Source organism: Engystomops pustulosus, chromosome 9, assembly GCF_040894005.1.
Source record: "Engystomops pustulosus chromosome 9, aEngPut4.maternal, whole genome shotgun sequence".
NCBI classification, from domain to species: Eukaryota; Metazoa; Chordata; class Amphibia; order Anura; family Leptodactylidae; genus Engystomops; species Engystomops pustulosus.
Genome location: NC_092419.1, coordinates 112,240,450 through 112,262,120, shown reverse-complemented (window position 1 = coordinate 112,262,120; position 21,671 = coordinate 112,240,450). Strand labels below are relative to the sequence as shown.

The following is a 21,671-nucleotide window of genomic DNA, read 5'->3' as shown; positions in this document are numbered from 1 at the left end:
ATCTACATGGATGTATAGTACAGCACAGGGCTGCGGGGGGCATCTACATGGATGTATAGTACAGCACAGGGCTGCGGGGGGCATCTACATGGATGTATAGTACAGCACAGGGCTGCGGGGGGCATCTACATGGATGTATAGTACAGCACAGGGCTGCGGGGAGCATCTACATGGATGTATAGTACAGCACAGGGCTGCAGGGAGCATCTACATGGATGTATGGTACAGCACAGGGCTGCGGGGGGCTGGGGGCATCTACATGGATGTATAGTACAGCACAGGGCTGCGGGGAGCATCTACATGGATGTATAGTACAGCACAGGGCTGCGGGGGGCATCTACATGGATGTATAGTACAGCACAGGGCTGCTGGGAGCATCTACATGGATGTATAGTACAGCACAGGGCTGCTGGGAGCATCTACATGGATGTATAGTACAGCACAGGGCTGCTGGGAGCATCTACATGGATGTATAGTACAGCACAGGGCTGCGGGGGGCATCTACATGGATGTATAGTACAGCACAGGGCTGCAGGGAGCATCTACATGGATGTATAGTACAGCACAGGGCTGCGGGGGGCATCTACATGGATGTATAGTACAGCACAGGGCTGCGGGGGGCATCTACATGGATGTATAGTACAGCACAGGGCTGCGGGGGGCATCTACATGGATGTATAGTACAGCACAGGGCTGCGGGGGGCATCTACATGGATGTATAGTACAGCACAGGGCTGCGGGGAGCATCTACATGGATGTATAGTACAGCACAGGGCTGCGGGGGGAATCTACATGGATGTATAGTACAGCACAGGGCTGCGGGGGGCATCTACATGGATGTATAGTACAGCACAGGGCTGCGGGGGGCATCTACATGGATGTATAGTACAGCACAGGGCTGCAGGGAGCATCTACATGGATGTATAGTACAGCACGGGGCTGCAGGGAGCATCTACATGGATGTATAGTACAGCACAGGGCTGCGGGGAGCATCTACATGGATGTATAGTACAGCACAGGGCTGCGGGGGGCATCTACATGGATGTATAGTACAGCACAGGGCTGCGGGGGGCATCTACATGGATGTATAGTACAGCACAGGGCTGCGGGGGGCATCTACATGGATGTATAGTACAGCACAGGGCTGCGGGGGGCATCTACATGGATGTATAGTACAGCACAGGGCTGCGGGGAGCATCTACATGGATGTATAGTACAGCACAGGGCTGCGGGGAGCATCTACATGGATGTATAGTACAGCACAGGGCTGCGGGGGGCATCTACATGGATGTATAGTACAGCACAGGGCTGCGGGGGGCATCTACATGGATGTATAGTACAGCACAGGGCTGCGGGGGGCATCTACATGGATGTATAGTACAGCACAGGGCTGCGGGGAGCATCTACATGGATGTATAGTACAGCAAAGGGCTGCGGGGAGCATCTACATGGATGTATAGTACAGCACAGGGCTGCGGGGGGCATCTACATGGATGTATAGTACAGCACAGGGCTGCAGGGAGCATCTACATGGATGTATAGTACAGCACAGGGCTGCGGGGAGCATCTACATGGATGTATAGTACAGCACAGGGCTGTGGGGAGCATCTACATGGATGTATAGTACAGCACAGGGCTGCGGGGGGAATCTACATGGATGTATAGTACAGCACAGGGCTGCAGGGAGCATCTACATGGATGTATAGTACAGCACAGGGCTGCGGGGGGCATCTACATGGATGTATAGTACAGCACAGGGCTGCGGGGGGCATCTACATGGATGTTTAGTACAGCACAGGGCTGCTGGGAGCATCTACATGGATGTATAGTACAGCACAGGGCTGCGGGGGGCATCTACATGGATGTATAGTACAGCACAGGGCTGCAGGGAGCATCTACATGGATGTATAGTATAGCACAGGGCTGCGGGGGGCATCTACATGGATGTATAGTACAGCACAGGGCTGCACGGAGCATCTACATGGATGTATAGTACAGCACAGGGCTGCGGGGGGCATCTACATGGATGTATAGTACAGCACAGGGCTGCGGGGGGCATCTACATGGATGTATAGTACAGCACAGGGCTGCAGGGGGCATCTACATGGATGTATAGTACAGCACAGGGCTGCGGGCGGCTGGGGGCATCTACATGGATGTATAGTACAGCACAGGGCTGCGGGCGGCTGGGGGCATCTACATGGATGTATAGTACAGCACAGGGCTGCAGGGAGCATCTACATGGATGTATAGTACAGCACAGGGCTGCGGGCGGCTGGGGGCATCTACATGGATGTATAGTACAGCACAGGGCTGCAGGGAGCATCTACATGGATGTATAGTACAGCACAGGGCTGCGGGCGGCTGGGGGCATCTACATGGATGTATAGTACAGCACAGGGCTGCGGGCGGCTGGGGGCATCTACATGGATGTATAGTACTGCGCTATGCGACTACAACACATGTATATATAGATGCATCTCTGACAGAACACGCTATCCAAATAGCCCACGCTCCCTATAGCCCACGTGTATGTCCTGCCTTGTACTTGCATGAACACTATGATACACAGAATTGCAGGGACACATTTCCTAAGACTTGCGCTGCTTTGTCATACGGAAACTGAAAAGATAAAACTTATTTTGAGACATTAATGTTAATAATAAAAGACACAGAATATAGTTTCAGACGAGAATGTAAAAGAATGCAGTGCAGTTCCAGTAGTTGCCTACAGGTGGAGCACATTTGCTAGTTTCACAGAAGGAGAAGTAAGTTTTGTGCCAGTGTGAGAGTTGTCTGCAGAAGTATCTGAGATTCATGTCAGAAAGTTTTCACAAGGAGTAAGGAATATTTGAGAAGAAAGGGGGCACAGGCAGAAACAAGAGACTCGGGCAGCCCCTGGTGATGGAGGCAGGGTACAGACAAGCCAGGGCTTACATTCCCTTTCATAGGCCTCCTGACAAATGGGATCCAGAGGAGAGAAAAAAGCCTGCAGCCGTGACCTGTGCAGGACAAGCCGCAAATCCAATGAGAGCAAATCAGTTCCTTACCTGCATGGCACTGGGAACATATAAAGCTTAATGCTACAAGGAAGGACACGTCTCTTCTCCAACTCCTTCTTTTCCACCTTGTATGAGTATCCATGTTCATCACCTCCACTGTGTGGGGCCAATTCTTTGGGATTTAGAGGTCCTCAATGCAAAATCTTGGAATGCAATGAAAGTAACAGAGAAAGGGCAGAATCCCTGGAGGACTTGTGCACTTATAAAGCCATCAGTTTGGGATTTATTTAGGGGTGCTTAGTGCTTTTGGGCAGTCAAATGATTAGAGTGTCTGCAAACCCCCAGTTCTCTCCTCCTCCTTTCTCTCCCTGTCCCCTTCTCTGGTCTGGTCCTACTGGGGTTGTCTTGAGAAGTGATGCCCCCTTGTCGAACGATTGGAGAGTGCAAAACCTTTTTAGGGAGATGCAAGGACTGTGAGTCCTAGACTGGGACAGCAAATCAGAAGGCGAAAACTCTGCAAGCTCAACCTCCTTTCACTGGGATCAGGAAAAGGGGGAGAGAGAGGGTGGGGAGGGGAAGAGGCACGAAAGTTTGTGAAGAAAAAAAGTTTGGAGAGGAGGAAAAAAAAAAGGTTGTGTGGGATTGGGAGATGTTAATAGAACAAGCTGCGACCAGCGCTCAGGGTTAACTCAGGCACATTCCAAAAGCCTGAACCCAGTTGTGTTTTATTCTCAGGCAGACGAGTTACTGCGGAGGGTTATTTGTCCTGGCCCTACATGCACAATTGTAAAGTCCACAAACAGGACAAAGCAACAGCCTATTCACACACTGGGAAGATGTGGGGAAACAGCTGTGACCACAGGAGTCCTATGACTGACAGCTCTGCATCAAGAGGTTCTGAAGAGGCCGCACTGTCAGCCCTATACACAAGCAGATACAGCAAGAAATCTATTGTATCACATCACCCGGGGATCTACAGATACAAGAAGGATCCATACTACTGCATGGTCTGTAAGACATCTCCAGTCAGGAGGCATAAAGGCCTATGTAATAGTGAGGCAGAGGTGCAGGAAGGGCTTTTAATCACATGGAGTGTGTACAACGCTCGTGTGTCATTTATTAAGGTGCACTCTGTGACAATACATAGCCATTACCCCACCTACGTTCTCATGCCTTGGCCTACACAGAGAATTGGTTCTTCATCATGTCAGTAGGAGAAGCCTCGTTCCTCCTCACAGTCACAATCTACAAGCCACATAAAGAGATCACTGCATGCATCTTCCCCTTTCTATCCAGCCTGCTGTATACAGAGTATAGGACCATACTATGCGCCGCTCAGGGCCCGTTCGGTAAAGTGCTGGGAGCACCTATTGGGTCTGGCCTGTTGCCTCAGCCATCCCTAGTAGCACCAGCCCAATGGTACCATTGAGATTTTAAATCACTTTTTGAATGTCACCCATATAACACCCTATATACTGGTAAGTTGTATGCATGTTAAATCCATCCCCTACATACACCCACAGCGCTGATGACTCCATGCCCCACATAAATGGCTTGTACAGGACATAGATGTGTGCACGGGTCCTGAGGAGGTCAGCAAGGTCACTAATCCCTGGAGACAGACGTGGCAGTAGCCTCAGGGGTCCATGCTGAAGCCCCCCAAGCACTGGATGACCTTGTTCTAGTCATATTATAAAGGCCTATAGTGATGAAGCTTTATGTGCCATTCCCACCCCTGGAAAGCTGAATGATGACCCTAGTGACAGCCTATCCCGGACAGTCAGCAGTGCAGTGGTCCCGCAGTCTGGGGGCTACTATCATTACATATATTAAGTTCCTCCTGCTTGGGACTGGGAAACAGCAGAACATTCCTGTACGAGCGATTCCTGAATGAACTTCCCATTCTGAGGACGCCAGTGAGGAGACTCCTCTATTTACTATGTGGTTCTGGCACATGGTCAGCAAAAAGTGTAAGAAAAAACAAATTGCTGGGTCCGGAAACATGTTAATGGCTTGACGGAGCCGAGACATCCGAAGATTTTTATGGTTTAGTATAAGGCCCAGAGATGAGCATCGCTGATATAAACTGTGAGAGGAGGAAGATCTGTAATCCAGAAGGTTCTACAAAGCAAACGCTATAAATCTTCCCAAATGCTGGAATGAAGCGTCGGCTTTGCCAAATGAAATAACACAGCTTAGACTTGAAGGTAAAGTCCCTACTGGCACCAGTGATAGGACAAGGAGCTGAGATCCTGGACCAGGGAGGCCACGGCTCCTCGTCCAGTGTATGCAGGCATGAGGTTACATATACAGGGGGGCAGTGCATCTAAATGCACCACAAAAAATCCACAGTGACCCCTGGTGATAGAAGCCATCTACCTGCACTAGAAGATGCCCCAGGTGTCCAGTGTCCTGACTCCTGCATGCTGACTGTCTCCTCTCTTCCAAACCTAAACTCATTCTATGACTGTCTCTGAAGCTTGTCACTAACTACAACTCCAGTGAGTCTAAACTTCATTACCAGCTAGTCCTAACTACATCACCATCTAGTCCAAGCTACGACCCCATCTAGTCCAAGCTACGACCCCAACTAGTCCAAGCTACGACCCCAACTAGTTCAAGCTACGACCCCAACTAGTCCAAGCTACGACCCCAACTAGTCCCAACCACGACCCCAGCTGGTCCCAACCACGACAGCAGCTAGTCCCAACTATGACCCCCAGCTAGTCCTAAATACATCACCAGCTAGTTCTAACTACGACCCCATCTAGTCCAAACTACGACCCTGTCACGGGTGGTCCCGCGACCCACATCGCGGGTCGCGGGCTCACCCGTGCCGCCCTGCCCCCGCGCCGCCAGCGCAACTCACCCGTCCCGGCTCCTGGCTCGCTCCCCTCCGCTGTGCGCGCGCGTCCCCAACTGCTAGGGCGCGCGCGCGGCACCTTCTCCAAATTTAAAGGGCCAGCGCGCCATTAATTGGCGCTGGCCATATTGCCCAATTCTTCATAAGCCTGCCTCTTCCTGTTACCCTTGCCGGATCTTTGTGCCTCATAGCCTTAGAGAAAGCTTACAAGCGATTATTCCTGCGTTCCTGTGTATTCCTGCGTTCCTGTGTATTCCTGCGTTCCTGTGTATTCCTGCGTTCCCGTGTATTCCTGTGTGTTCCCGCTCCTGTGTCCTGAGTTCCTCCGTGTTGCTGTGTTCCGTGTGCCTGTGTTCCCGTTCCCACCTGCCTGGACCTCCTGTTGCTGACCCCGGACTTGGACCTGACGTTGCATCTCTGCCGCCTGCCCTGACCCTGTGCCTGGACCTGTCTACGAGGTCATCCCAGCATCAGCAACAGTCTCCTGAGGTGGCCGCTGCGACTTCTGCTACCCCGGCTTATCTTCCTGCTGCTGAACCCAGGCTACGTCTCTCTTTGCCCGGCAAGTATGACGGGGATCCCAAGATGTGCAGGGGCTTCATCACCCAGTGCTCCCTCCACATAGAACTTATGCCGTCGCAATTTTCCACAGAGCGGTCCAAGGTGGCATTTGTCCTCAGCCTCCTTTCCGGGAAGGCCCTGGCCTGGGCTACTCCTCTTTGGGACAGGGATGACCCGGTTGTCGCTACCCTCTCGGAATTTCTGGCAGAGTTCCGGTCAGTCTTCGAGGAACCGGCCCGAGCTTCCTCTGCGGAGTCTGCATTATTGAACCTGCGCCAGGGTAACTCATCTGTGGGAGAGTACGCAGTTCAGTTCCGCACCCTGGCTTCTGAACTTGCCTGGAACGATGCGGCCCTCATTGCTACCTTCAAGAAAGGACTTTCTGCGCAGGTCAAGGACGCGCTGGCAGCACGGGACCTACCGTCAACTCTGAGTGGTCTAATCACCCTGGCCACTCGAATTGATGTGCGGTTTAAGGAGCGCGCTGAGGAACTACGCTCCGAGTACCCCCAAGGCCGTGTTAGATGTCTTCCTCGCCTGGCACCTGTATTCCAAAAGCCGCTTCAGCCCCCGGCTGAATCTTCTGCTGATGAACCTATGCAGGTGGACCGAGTCCGGCTTTCTCTACAAGAGCGTTCCAGGCGACGTCAGGAGAACCTGTGCATGTATTGTGCCAGCCCAGGGCACTTCGTCGGGGCTTGTCCTGTCCGCCCCCAACGTCCGGGAAACGCCAGCACCTAGGCTTCTCAGGAGAAGCGTCCCTAGGTGAGAATAAAGTTTCTCCACGCTTGACTCTCCCCGTACTCCTCTGCGTTGGCACTGGCACCAAGATCCAAGTTTCCGCCTTCCCGGATTCAGGCTGCCCTGGTCTCCCAGCATCACTTCCCGGTGGTTCGTCTCAGGAAGCCATTGTCTATTGCCTCGGTCAGTGGCCAAATTCTCTCCGTGCCCATCCGGTTTCGCACAGAACCCCTGCTCCTGCAAGTTGGAGCATTACATAGAGAAAGACTGTCCTTTTTTGTGCTGCCCCAGTGCACTTCCATTCTCCTGCTGGGTCTCCCCTGGTTGCAACATCATGCCCCTGTTTTGGACTGGTCTTCTGGGGAGATTCTCCGCTGGGGTCCGGATTGTTCATCACACTGTATGAAGGTTCTACATCCGCTCCCTGTCGGGACTTCTACCTTGTCTCCTAAGCCTTTGGGGGGGCTTCCCGCTCCATACCAGGACTTCGCGGATGTGTTCTCCAAGAAACAAGCTGAGACCCTTCCTCCACATCGTTCCTACGATTGCCCCATCGACCTGCTGCCTGGATCTTCTCCTCTTCGGGGTCGGGTGTACCCATTCTCGGTACCTGAAACAGCCGCCATGTCCGAGTATGTCCAGGAGAATCTGCAAAGAGGCTTCATTCGCAAATCCACCTCTCCGGCAGGCGCCGGCTTCTTTTTTGTCGCCAAGAAAGATGGCTCTCTCCGCCCCTGTATTGACTATCGCGGTCTTAACAAAGTCACCGTTAAGAATCGCTATCCTCTGCCGCTGATCACGGAGCTGTTTGATCGCCTACGGGGTGCGAGAGTCTTTACCAAGCTGGATCTTCGTGGGGCCTACAATCTTATCCGCATCAGGAGGGGCGACGAGTGGAAGACCGCCTTTAACACCCGTGATGGGCATTTTGAATATTTAGTTATGCCTTTCGGACTCTGTAATGCGCCAGCCGTTTTCCAAGAGTTTGTCAATGATATCTTCAGGGACTTATTGTACCGCTGTGTTGTGGTTTACCTGGATGACATCCTTGTGTATTCTGCTGACCTCGAGTCCCACCATTCCCATGTACGGCAAGTGCTTAGCCGCCTCAGCGCCAACCATCTCTACGCCAAACTGGAGAAGTGCCTGTTTCATCAAAAAAGTCTTCCATTCCTCGGCTACATTATTTCCGATAAAGGCTTGCAAATGGATCCTGACAAGTTATCTGCGGTTCTTCAGTGGCCACGCCCAGTGGGACTACGGGCTATTCAAAGATTCCTGGGCTTCACAAATTATTATAGACAATTCATTCCTCACTTCTCGACTCACTTCATTCCTCCTATGGTGGCGCTAACGAAGGAAGGTGTCAATTCTCGTGCCTGGCCCCCAGCGGCTGACCAGGCCTTCACGAGACTAAAGTCTGCTTTTTCTTCTGCATCAGTCCTTACCAGACCAGATACCGAGAAACCATTTTTTGTGGAGGTTGATGCCTCCTCCGTAGGAGCTGGAGCGGTCCTTACTCAGAAGGGGCCTAGGGGCCGTACTCTATCTTGCGGCTTCTTCTCCAAAATTTGCTCCCCTGCAGAGAGGAATTATTCTATTGGAGATCGTGAGCTTCTGGCCATCAAGCTTGCCTTGGAGGAGTGGCGTCATCTGTTGGAGGGAGCCAGATTTCCAGTCAGCATCTACACTGACCACAAGAACCTCCAATACCTACAGTCGGCTCAGCGGTTGAACCCGCGTCAAGCCCGGTGGTCTCTCTTCTTTTCCCGTTTTGACTTCCAAATCCATTTTCGCCCTGCAGAGAAAAACATCAAGGCTGACGCCTTGTCCCGTGCTTCGGATGTTATGGGGGAGGACTGTGCCCCGAGATACATCGTTCCTCCTGAGAGACTTGTGCTGGCAGCGCCGGTGGACCTCCAGCAATTACCTCCCGGCAAGACTTATGTGCGACCTGGACTTCGTAAGAGGATCCTGACCTGGGGACATTCCTCTCGTGTGGCTGGGCACCCTGGGGTGCAGCGCTCTGTGGCCCTAATTTCCCGATTCTATTGGTGGCCTGATTTGGTCAAGGACGTTCGGGATTTTGTGCGGTCCTGTACCTCTTGTGCTCGTAATAAGCCCTCACGACAAAAACCAGCTGGTCTTCTGTTGCCGTTACCCGTGCCTACCTGCCCGTGGTCTCACGTGGCTATGGACTTTATTACAGACCTGCCACCATCATCTGGCAATACCGTTATCTGGTTGGTAACCGACCGCTTTTCCAAAATGTCTCATTTTGTTCCTCTGCCAGGCCTGCCGTCTGCTCCACACCTTGCCAGCCAGTTCTTCACCCACATCTTTCGCCTACATGGACTTCCGTTGCACATCGTCTCGGACCGAGGGGTCCAGTTTGTCTCCCGCTTCTGGCGAGCCCTGTGTAATCAACTGCAGATAAAACTGGACTTCTCTTCTGCGTACCATCCTCAGTCTAATGGACAGGTTGAAAGAGTTAACCAGACTTTGGGCTGTTACCTGCGTCACTTTGTCTCTGCCCGTCAGGATAACTGGTCCACTGGGGAAGCGGTTCTTCTTGGTTGACTGGAGGGGGTTCGGGCCTGAGGAAAGGTTGTGGGAGCCAGAGGACAACATATTGGATCGTAGTCTTCTGCAGAGGTTCCTCCAGCCTAGGAGGAGGGGGAGGCCGAAGGGGGGGGGGGTACTGTCACGGGTGGTCCCGCGACCCGTGCCGCCCTGCCCCCGCCAGCGCCCCGCCAGCGCAACTCACCCGTCCCGGCTCCTGGCTCGCTCCCCTCCGCCGTGCGCGCGCGTCCCCGACTGCTAGGGCGCGCGCGCGGCACCTTCTCCAAATTTAAAGGGCCAGCGCGCCATTAATTGGCGCTGGCCATATTGCCCAATTCTTCATAAGCCTGCCTCTTCCTGTTACCCTTGCCGGATCTTTGTGCCTCACAGCCTTAGAGAAAGCTTACAAGCAATTATTCCTGCGTTCCTGTGTATTCCTGCGTTCCTGTGTATTCCTGCGTTCCTGTGTATTCCTGCGTTCCCGTGTATTCCTGTGTGTTCCCGCTCCTGTGTCCTGAGTTCCTCCGTGTTGCTGTGTTCCGTGTGCCTGTGTTCCCGTTCCCACCTGCCTGGACCTCCTGTTGCTGACCCCGGACTTGGACCTGACGTTGCATCTCTGCCGCCTGCCCTGACCCTGTGCCTGGACCTGTCTACGAGATTGTCATCCGCTAAGGTACCTCGACCTCGGCTGCCACCGTGGGCTAGTCACACCTGGGAACGACCTAGTGGTATCCTGCCGCAGCAAGTCCAACCCGCTTTGCGGCGGGCTCTGGTGAATACCAGGTGCCGCTAGGCTCCGGTTCCGGGTGTTGGCTAGTTACATCTCCCGCGGTGGTCCAGAGGATCCACTGATCCTAACAGACCCCATCTAGTCCAAGCTACGACCCCATCTAGTCCAAGCTACGACCCCATCTAGTCCAAGCTACGACCCCATCTAGTCCAAGCTACGACCCCATCTAGTCCAAGCTACGACCCCAACTAGTCCAAGCTACGACCCCAACTAGTCCAAGCTACGACCCCAACTAGTCCAAGCTACGACCCCAGCTAGTCCCAACCACGACCCCAGCTAGTCCCAACCACGACCCCCAGCTAGTCCCAACTATGACCCCCAGCTAGTCCCAACTATGACCCCCAGCTAGTCCTAACTACATCACCAGCTAGTTCTAACTACGACCCCATCTAGTCCAAACTACGACCCCATCTAGTCCAAGCTACGACCCCAACTAGTCCAAGCTACGACCCCAACTAGTCCAAGCTACGACCCCAACTAGTCCAAGCTACGACCCCAACTAGTCCAAGCTACGACCCCAACTAGTCCAAGCTACGACCCCAACTAGTCCAAGCTACGACCCCAACTAGTCCAAGCTACGACCCCAACTAGTCCAAGCTACGACCCCAACTAGTCCAAGCTACGACCCCATCTAGTCCAAGCTACGACCCCATCTAGTCCAAGCTACGACCCCATCTAGTCCAAGCTACGACCCCATCTAGTCCAAGCTACGACCCCATCTAGTCCAAGCTACGACCCCAACTAGTCCAAGCTACGACCACAACTAGTCCAAGCTACGACCCCAACTAGTCCAAGCTACGACCCCAACTAGTCCAAGCTACGACCCCAGCTAGTCCCAAACACGACCCCAGCTAGTCCCAACTACGACCCCCAGCTAGTCCCAACTATGACCCCCAGCTAGTCCTAACTACATCACATGCTAGTTCTAACTATGACCCCAGCTTGTCCTAACTACATCACCAGCTAGTTCTAACTATGACCCCAGCTTGTCCTAACTACATCACCAGCTAGTTCTAACTACGACCCCAGCTACTCCTAACTATGACCCCAAGCTAGTCCTAACTACATCACCAGCTAGTTCTAACTATGCTCATATTATATTGTGGCAGAAAAGAAACAGACAATAAAGAGCTTCAGGGGGTCGGTGTATGACCAGCTCGGATCTATTTTTGCCCTTGAGGAGGGTCATGTGGCAGGCAGAGGTCACCATTACCAAGCTTTTGGATTATTTTGATGGCTATTATGTTTCACATAGACTATTTTCAACCCCTAGAAGATATTCTTGGAGAATGAGCGTTGTCAGCCATGGCACGCTGGGTAACACTTGTAATATCCTATCACCCTACCGGCCTTTATGTCACAATATGACATCACAAAGCTCCTGTCACCATCCATAACAATTCACCTTACATTACAGGTTATCTGTGGAGCAGGAATGTAATGGAAGTCTAGAAAACAGAGCCGGAGCTGTGGTGATCCAGCCGTGTCCTTGTCTGAAAGCCTCCATATACTGTAGGGTTACAGAATGCCTTCACATGACGTTATTTACCAGGTCAGAAACTTTCACCCATGTACAATGCTGCCCACCGGACCCATGCCACTCGATGCTGCCCGATGGACCCATGCCACTCGATGCTGCCTGATGGACCCATGCCACTCGATGCTGCCCGATGGACCCATGCCACTCGATGCTGCCCGATGGACCCATGCCACTCGATGCTGCCCGATGGACCCATGCCACACGATGCTGCCCGATGGACCCATGCCACTCGATGCTGCCCGATGGACCCATGCCACTCGATGCTGCCCACTGGACCCATGCCACTCGATGCTGCCCACCGGACCCATGCCACTCGATGCTGCCCGTCGGACATTAGCAAGTGAAGCAAAATGACCTGATAACTGCATCTCTGCTCTGTATTAAGGACTTGACTCAGGACCATATTCAGACTGTCCTGGATGAGTCACCTAAGCTTCCTGCACATTTGTTCTCAATTAAGTAGACTGTCAGGCATAAACATCCCAGAGAGAGACCTGCACAGTCTCCGGAAGTCCATCAACACAAGTTGAAATACAGACGAGGGGTATATTTTTCTGCAGATCCAAAGAATTTTTTTAGTAAAATAAAGGAGCCCGAATTTGTCTGTAAGGTTGTCTCTGAGGGAATGAAGCAACTATCCTTCTCAGACGCTAAGACCTGGACTCCAACAAGAGTGTAACCTGATCGGGCACAAGGTCCAATAGTATAACGGCCGAGGGCACCGAACCATTGCAGAGTCCATCATTTAGTGCAGTGGTGTGCGCTCCCAGTGATTCTCACCTGCCAGTAGGGCATCCATCAGGTGTTTTACCCTTAGGAAGAGACTAGGACTCTAATTTGGGGGTCTCATACAAATTTAGCATTGAGGCCTATATAAGGGGTTGTCCAGGATAAAAGATTATACTGGTCCGATCCTTACGTCTGTCCTCACCTCTGGCATATTGGCCTCAGGCTGTAGTGCTTTGTCCTCTCCTCTGGACCAGTGCTCCCTGTTGGTACAGAGGCCTCAGTCTGTAGTGCGTTGTCCTCTCCTCTGGACCAGTGCTCCCTGTTGGTACAGAGGCCTCAGTCTGTAGTGCGTTGTCCTCTCCTCTGGACCAGTGCTCCCTGTTGGTACAGAGGCCTCAGGCTGTAGTGGGTTGTCCTCTCCTCTGGACCAGTGCTCCCTGTTGGTACAGTGGCCTCAGGCTGTAGTGTGTTGTCCTCTCCTCTGGACCAGTGCTCCCTGTTGGTACAGTGGCCTCAGGCTGTAGTGTGTTGTCCTCTCCTCTGGACCAGTGCTCCCTGTTGGTACAGTGGCCTCAGGCTGTAGTGCGTTGTCCTCTCCTCTGGACCAGTGCTCCCTGTTGGTACAGAGGCCTCAGGCTGTAGTGTGTTGTCCTCTCCTCTGGGCCAGTGCTCCCTGTTGGTACAGTGGCCTCAGGCTGTAGTGCGTTGTCCTCACCTCTGGACCAGTGCTCCCTGTTGGTACAGTGGCCTTAGGCTGTAGTGTGTTGTCCTCTCCTCTGGGCCAGTGCTCCCTGTTGGTACAGTGGCCTCAGGCTGTAGTGTGTTGTCCTCACCTCTGGACCAGTGCTCCCTGTTGGTATAGTGGCCTCAGGCTGTAGTGCTTTGTCCTCTCCTCTGGACCAGTGCTCCCTGTTGGTACAGAGGCCTCAGGCTGTAGTGGGTTGTCCTCACCTCTGGACCAGTGCTCCCTGTTGGTACGGTGGCCTCAGGCTGTAGTGTGTTGTCCTCTCCTCTGGGCCAGTGCTCCCTGTTGGTACAGTGACCTCAGGCTGTAGTGCGTTGTCCTCTCCTCTGGACCAGTGCTCCCTGTTGGTATAGTGGCCTCAGGCTGTAGTGTGTTGTCCTCTCCTCCGGGCCAGTGCTCCCTGTTGGTACAGTGGCCTCAGGCTGTAGTGCGTTGTCCTCTCCTCTGGACCAGTGCTCCCTGTTGGTATAGTGGCCTCAGGCTGTAGTGTGTTGTCCTCTCCTCTGGGCCAGTGCTCCCTGTTGGTACAGTGGCCTCAGGCTGTAGTGCGTTGTCCTCTCCTCTGGACCAGTGCTCCCTGTTGGTACAGTGGCCTCAGGCTGTAGTGCTTTGTCCTCTCCTCTGGGCCAGTGCTCCCTGTTGGTACAGTGGCCTCAGGCTGTAGTGCGTTGTCCTCTCCTCTGGACCAGTGCTCCCTGTTGGTATAGTGGCCTCAGGCTGTAGTGCTTTGTCCTCTCCTCTGGACCAGTGCTCCCTGTTGGTACAGAGGCCTCAGGCTGTAGTGGGTTGTCCTCACCTCTGGACCAGTGCTCCCTGTTGGTACGGTGGCCTCAGGCTGTAGTGTGTTGTCCTCTCCTCTGGGCCAGTGCTCCCTGTTGGTACAGAGGCCTCAGGCTGTAGTGCGTTGTCCTCTCCTCTGGACCAGTGCTCCCTGTTGGTATAGTGGCCTCAGGCTGTAGTGTGTTGTCCTCTCCTCTGGGCCAGTGCTCCCTGTTGGTACAGTGGCCTCAGGCTGTCGTGCGTTGTCCTCTCCTCTGGACCAGTGCTCCCTGTTGGCTACAGTGGCCTCAGGCTGTAGTGTGTTGTCCTCTCCTCTGGGCCAGTGCTCCCTGTTGGTACAGTGGCCTCAGGCTGTAGTGCGTTATCCTCTCCTCTGGACCAGTGCTCCCTGTTGGTATAGTGGCCTCAGGCTGTAATGCGTTGTCTTCTCCTCTGGACCAGTGCTCCCTGTTGGTATAGTGGCCTCAGGCTGTAGTGCGTTGTCCTCTCCTCTGGACTAGTGCTCCCTGTTGGTACAGTGGCCTCAGGCTGTAGTGCGTTGTCCTCTCCTCTGGGCCAGTGCTCCCTGTTGGTACAGTGGCCTCAGGCTGTAGTGCTTTGTCCTCTCCTCTGGGCCAGTGCTCCCTGTTGGTACAGTGGCCTCAGGCTGTAGTGCGTTGTCCTCTCCTCTGGACCAGTGCTCCCTGTTGGTATAGTGGCCTCAGGCTGTAGTGCTTTGTCCTCTCCTCTGGACCAGTGCTCCCTGTTGGTACAGAGGCCTCAGGCTGTAGTGGGTTGTCCTCACCTCTGGACCAGTGCTCCCTGTTGGTACGGTGGCCTCAGGCTGTAGTGTGTTGTCCTCTCCTCTGGGCCAGTGCTCCCTGTTGGTACAGAGGCCTCAGGCTGTAGTGCGTTGTCCTCTCCTCTGGACCAGTGCTCCCTGTTGGTATAGTGGCCTCAGGCTGTAGTGTGTTGTCCTCTCCTCTGGGCCAGTGCTCCCTGTTGGTACAGTGGCCTCAGGCTGTCGTGCGTTGTCCTCTCCTCTGGACCAGTGCTCCCTGTTGGCTACAGTGGCCTCAGGCTGTAGTGTGTTGTCCTCTCCTCTGGGCCAGTGCTCCCTGTTGGTACAGTGGCCTCAGGCTGTAGTGCGTTATCCTCTCCTCTGGACCAGTGCTCCCTGTTGGTATAGTGGCCTCAGGCTGTAATGCGTTGTCTTCTCCTCTGGACCAGTGCTCCCTGTTGGTATAGTGGCCTCAGGCTGTAGTGCGTTGTCCTCTCCTCTGGACTAGTGCTCCCTGTTGGTACAGTGGCCTCAGGCTGTAGTGCGTTGTCCTCTCCTCTGGGCCAGTGCTCCCTGTTGGTACAGTGGCCTCAGGCTGTAGTGCGTTGTCCTCTCCTCTGGGCCAGTGCTCCCTGTTGGTATAGTGGCCTCAGGCTGTAGTGCGTTGTCCTCTCCTCTGGGCCAGTGCTCCCTGTTGGTATAGTGGCCTCAGGCTGTAGTGCGTTGTCCTCTCCTCTGGGCCAGTGCTCCCTGTTGGTACAGTGGCCTCAGGCTGTAGTGCGTTGTCCTCTCCTCTGGGCCAGTGCTCCCTGTTGGTATAGTGGCCTCAGGCTGTAGTGCGTTGTCCTCTCCTCTGGGCCAGTGCTCCCTGTTGGTATAGTGGCCTCAGGCTGTAGTGCGTTGTCCTCTCCTCTGGACCAGTGCTCCCTGTTGGTATAGTGGCCTCAGGCTGTAGTGTGTTGTCCTGTCCTCTGGGCCAGTGCTCCCTGTTGGTACAGTGGCCTCAGGCTGTAGTGCGTTGTCCTCTCCTCTGGACCAGTGCTCCCTGTTGGTATAGTGGCCTCAGGCTGTAGTGTGTTGTCCTCTCCTCTGGGCCAGTGCTCCCTGTTGGTACAGTGGCCTCAGGCTGTAGTGCGTTATCCTCTCCTCTGGACCAGTGCTCCCTGTTGGTATAGTGGCCTCAGGCTGTAGTGTGTTGTCCTCTCCTCTGGACCAGTGCTCCCTGTTGGTATAGTGGCCTCAGGCTGTAGTGCGTTGTCCTCTCCTCTGGATCTGTGCTCCCTGTTGGTAGAGTGGCCTCAGGCTGTAGTGCGTTGTCCTCTCCTCTGGGCCAGTGCTCCCTGTTGGTACAGTGGCCTCAGGCTGTAGTGCGTTGTCCTCTCCTCTGGACCAGTGCTCCCTGTTGGTACAGTGGCCTCAGGCTGTAGTGCGTTGTCCTCTCCTCTGGACCAGTGCTCCCTGTTGGTATAGTGGCCTCAGGCTGTAGTGTGTTGTCCTCTCCTCTGGGCCAGTGCTCCCTGTTGGTACAGTGGCCTCAGGCTGTAGTGCGTTATCCTCTCCTCTGGACCAGTGCTCCCTGTTGGTATAGTGGCCTCAGGCTGTAGTGCGTTGTCCTCTCCTCTGGATCTGTGCTCCCTGTTGGTAGAGTGGCCTCAGGCTGTAGTGCGTTGTCCTCTCCTCTGGGCCAGTGCTCCCTGTTGGTACAGTGGCCTCAGGCTGTAGTGCGTTGTCCTCTCCTCTGGGCCAGTGCTCCCTGTTGGTATAGTGGCCTCAGGCTGTAGTGCGTTGTCCTCGCCTCTGGGCCAGTGCTCCCTGTTGGTCGGGAGGGGAGTACACAGCTAAGTATAGGTGCTAATAATCTCCCCCGTCACTGATATAAAAACCACTTATCCTGGACAACCGCAACGAGTGCACTCATCATTGACCAATGTCATGATCATGGACTGACGCCATCAGCAGGGGGTGATCCATGGTGTACGTGTCTGTGCCAGGAAATTACAATGCAAGGGCCACATACACAGAAAGGTGCAAATGAAGGAAGTAAAGGGTTAACGACCTGCTGCCATGTAAGGGACTGTGCAGACAGATGACAGGCTGGTGCTGAGCGGCTTCTGTTTCACATCAGGATATGGGTCGGTACTGTAAATCCCATTCCTTGCAGCTACGCAGGACGCCATCCTCTCCCCTCCCTTTATGGCTACCTTGAAAGTAAGTATGTTAATGTCTTCCAGGCCGCGATGTGCCGTTATATCCCTGCAGCGTCTCCAGCTGTCACATTTATTTGTGCTATTTCAGCATTAGACTCCCAGATGTGCGCAGGATCCTCACCACATGATCCTCTGTTTGCTGGGATGCAAATAGGATTCCCAGGATGGACAACTTTCTAGGGACCTAGCAACCCGAGAGTCACAAAGTCCAGAGGGCCATAGCGACCGTAGTCACTGCACACAAAGACGCCATAAAACTATCCGAAGAGGATGTGGATTGGAAGGAGACAGGGATAGTGCGGTAGTGATGGATATAATGGGGTCTACTCTACCCCCCCCCTGCAGACATAGGTGCTGAGTACATAGAAATCCTGGGCACTACCCAGCAGGACCGCAGCTTCACCCCATGTTACCAACACATAGCAAAGTGCACTGCAGGACTGAGCTAATACAGGAGATCAAAGGGAACCTATCAGCAGCTCTAGAAATCCCTCATTTAGGCCGCCCTTGCACAGGAGCTTATGGTCACCCAGGAACACACCGCCGAGCATCACTTCAGAAGCCCCTATCATCTAGTCATATTATAGATTGGAACCTCATCTTTCAGACCGCATCAGGCTTTACGTTTCCAGTTATGTATTTAGCTGCTTGTATCTCTGGTTCTGTAGATCACAAAACCATAAGCCTGATGCAATCTGAAAGATGAAACATCAATCTTTAATACCAGATTTCTGGGTACTATAGAACCGAAGAAGACAGGGGCTTCTGAAATTACACCCCTGCAACTACTAAACATGACTTGTCTCGTGTGAAAATGAGGTGAGAAGAGTCATATTTGTCTGACTTTGTGGGGGATCTAACATGAGGAGCCGCTCGGCCTTCATTATACAGACACTGCAATGTGATCTCATTTTTTGAAGTTTAGTGGAATTTTTGTTATCTCCGTTTTCAGTAGTCGCAGGCCCCGGGGTGACGTAACCTTCTGGCCGACGAGGAGTCGTGTTTTCACATCCTTGACATGACAAACACTGGCATTGTAGTGCTGATGGGACTGGTGTTTGTGGTGGAATCTTCTAGAGAAAATCTCAAGTCCTTGATTGGGAAGAGGACACTTAGGGACAGAGTTTAAGTTTGCCCTGGCTGGCAGGTGGCAAATACCACTGGGGGTCAGCAACATTTACTCAGCGTGAAAGGGAAGCTCCATCCAAAGGGGGCTCATACAAACACAGCAAGACATTACAGCGTGATAACATGCTCATAGGAGACCGGAGCAGTGAGGGCCCTGATCACAAGAGCTTACAATCTATGAGGACAACGACACAGGAGGTGCTTGTACAATGGTCACAGGAGCTTACAATCTATGAGGAGGGGGGGCACAGGAGGTGACAGTGCTTGTACAATGGTCACAGAAGCTTACAATCTATGAGGAGGGGGGGCACAGGAGGTGACAGTGCTTGTACAATGGTCACAGGAGCTTACAATCTATGAGGAGGAGGACACAGGAGGTGACAGTGCTTGTACAATGGTCACAGAAGCTTACAATCTATGAGGAGGGGGGGCACAGGAGGTGACAGTGCTTGTACAATGGTCACAGGAGCTTACAATCTATGAGGAGGGGGGGGCACAGGAGGTGACAGTGCTTGTACAATGGTCACAGGAGCTTACAATCTATGAGGAGGAGGAGGGGACACAGGAGGTGACAGTGCTTGTACAATGGTCACAGGAGTTACAATCTATGAGGAGGAGGAGGGGACACAGGAGGTGACAGTGCATGTACAATGGTCACAGGAGCTTACAATCTATGAGGAGGAGCGGACACAGGAGGTGACAGTGCTTGTACAATGGTCACAGAAGCTTACAATCTATGAGGAGGAGGGGGACACAGGAGGTGACAGTGCTTGTACAATGGTCACAGAAGCTTACAATCTATGAGGAGGGGGGCACAGGAGGTGACAGTGCTTGTACAATGGTCTCAGGAGCTTACAATCTATGAGGAGGGGGCCACAGGAGGTGACAGTGCTTGTACAATGGTCTCAGGAGCTTACAATCTATGAGGAGGGGGGGCACAGGAGGTGACAGTGCTTGTACAATGGTCACAAGTGCTTACAATCTATGAGGAGGAAGGGACAGTGCTTGTACTATGGTCACAGGAGCTTACAATCTATGAGGAGGAGGTGACAGTGCTTGTACAATGGTCACAAGAGCTTACAATCTATGAGGAGGAGGGGACACAGGAGGTGACAGTGCTTGTACAATGGTCACAAGTGCTTACAATGTATGAGGAGGAGGGGACACAGGAGGTGACAGTGCTTGTACAATGGTCACAGGAGCTTACAATCTATGAGGAGGAGGTGACAGTGCTTGTACTATGGCCACAAGAGCTTACAATCTATGAGGAGGAGGGGACACAGGAGGTGACAGTGCTTGTACAATGGTCAAAGGAGCTTACAATCTGTGAGGAGGACGACACGGGAGGTGACAGTGCTTGTACTATGGTCACAGGAGCTTACAATCTATGAGGAGGGGGGGCACAGGAGGTGATAGTGCTTGTACTATGGTCACAGGAGCTTACAATCTATGAGGAGGAGGACACAGGAGGTGACAGTGCTTGTACAATGGTCAAAGGAGCTTACAATCTATGAGGAGGAGGGGACACAGGAGGTGACAGTGCTTGTACAATGGTCACAGGAGCTTATACTCTATGAGGAGGAGGAGACACAGGAGGTGACATTGCTTGTACAATGGTCACAAGAGCTTACAATCCATGAGAAGTACAAGACAAATAGGACTGCATAGTGACCTGTGTATTGGTATCTAGGGTTTGCAGGATAACATACAGGAGGAGAGCACGGGGAGTTGAAGTTACATGCAGGAGGGAATGTGATAGATCTGTCTGGGAAGGTTTGAAGCTCTGGTGGATGGGTTTTAGTCTGATAGTCCAGGGTAGAGCATTCCAGAGAATCAGTTCTGGAGATGTGAGTGGAAGGTTTGATTAATAATGTGAATCATTGTAGATCACTGACAGATTATATTAGGGGTAATTGATGCTCTACTTTGGGGTTTACATCTGGTGATGTCTATGAGGTAGACATAAGCATTATGACCAGTCCTGGCCCCCTGTTGTGACCTCGCTACAATGACCTGGGGTGTCCTGTGATCATCATCAGACAGGAAAATAAATATAAGCCACAAAACTACCACACATGAAGCCGCAAATATCTCCTCCACACTGATGGCCAGAGACCGGACACTCCGACAATAAATCCCTGTCACTACTACAGAGTGGACTGTGGTAAAAGCCATGTCCATCTATTAGGGCATCTATTACGCAACACCCCTGCCAACGTGCAGGCAGGGGAGTGTTGTGAATACGCTAATTTTCTGTGTTTCTCTCAGCAGGTGAGCCTGCACAACTCACCCCAGGGATCAGGCAGTCCTGTAGAGGTATTAAGCAGTGGTAGAGCCTGCCTGTACAGCAAGGGTTAACAGGGTATTAATTATCCAATTGTATTTCAACCTGTAAACTGGAGTGTGATTGGAGAGTGAGCACCACCTGACCAGGGAATAACAAAACCCCAGGACAGGAAGGGGCAAGCTCTCTTAGGCCTGAGCCTTGCTTCTGAGCACAAGCTCTCACCACATGAGGAGCTCTTAGGTCCCAGCTCTCCTAGAGAGCCCATCTTCTAGAACACACACTGATAAGAGACAGTGGGGCTCATTTACTAAGGGTCCGAACAAGATCAAGCACTCGCATGCACCGGGAAGAAGGAGGTGAACTCCAGCGGACCTCAGCACAGCAGCGACACCTGCTGGATATCGGGCGCACGACCTTAGTGAATCCCGGCAGAACCCAAATTTTTGTCGGACAACACGCCGCGGGATCGCGACAGGACCGGGTAAGTAAATGTGCAACAGTGTTTGTGCACCTCTAGCACAGGCACACAGCAAACCCCAGGAGAAGCTGCAGCATCCACACAGCTACATCCCAGCTTGTATCTACTACCAGGCTGGTGAATCTACTCCTGAGGATCACTCTCTATGACCACCCTAGTAATCCGGAATCCCTCCAGTAATCCAGCATTTGTTCTGAAATCATTTGGCCCGTTGCCTGCAGTTGTTCCAATAAAGAACTGTGAGTCATTTTTGCACAACGTTGCCTCCGTCTGGTCCCTGGATACGGCTGTTACCACCACGGGCTCCCCCATCCATTACCTAGGGAAATATCTTACAGACACTTAGGGGTTGCCCCAGGGAGAACCAGTACATCAGCCTCTCCCTCCATATGTCTTGCACACACCACCTGCTGGAGAGCTGCCAGGCTGTAGGATAGCCCTCCGGTCCCCATACCAAGCACCGTGACCACAGCGTGCCCTAGGCCGCAACCCCCAGCC

General features: G+C 53.0%; 1 protein-coding gene across 7 annotated transcripts in view; it reads right to left on the bottom strand.

The window, feature by feature from the left end:
• LOC140078023 (collagen alpha-1(V) chain-like) overlaps positions 1–21,671 on the bottom strand; it is a 347,730-nt gene that overhangs the window by 219,359 nt on the left and 106,700 nt on the right. For 2 of the 7 annotated variants that reach the window (XR_011849878.1, XM_072125793.1), the window contains exon 1: positions 3,051–3,482. The exons of 4 other annotated variants lie outside the window; for them this stretch is intronic. Coding sequence is in view for 2 of the 3 variants with exons in the window: in XM_072125793.1 (XP_071981894.1) it covers positions 3,051–3,150 (100 nt within the window). In the remaining variant the exon portion in view is untranslated. Of the gene's footprint in view, positions 1–3,050; positions 3,484–21,671 lie in introns of those variants that run through there. One more of the 7 variants, XM_072125794.1, reaches the window with a different exon arrangement.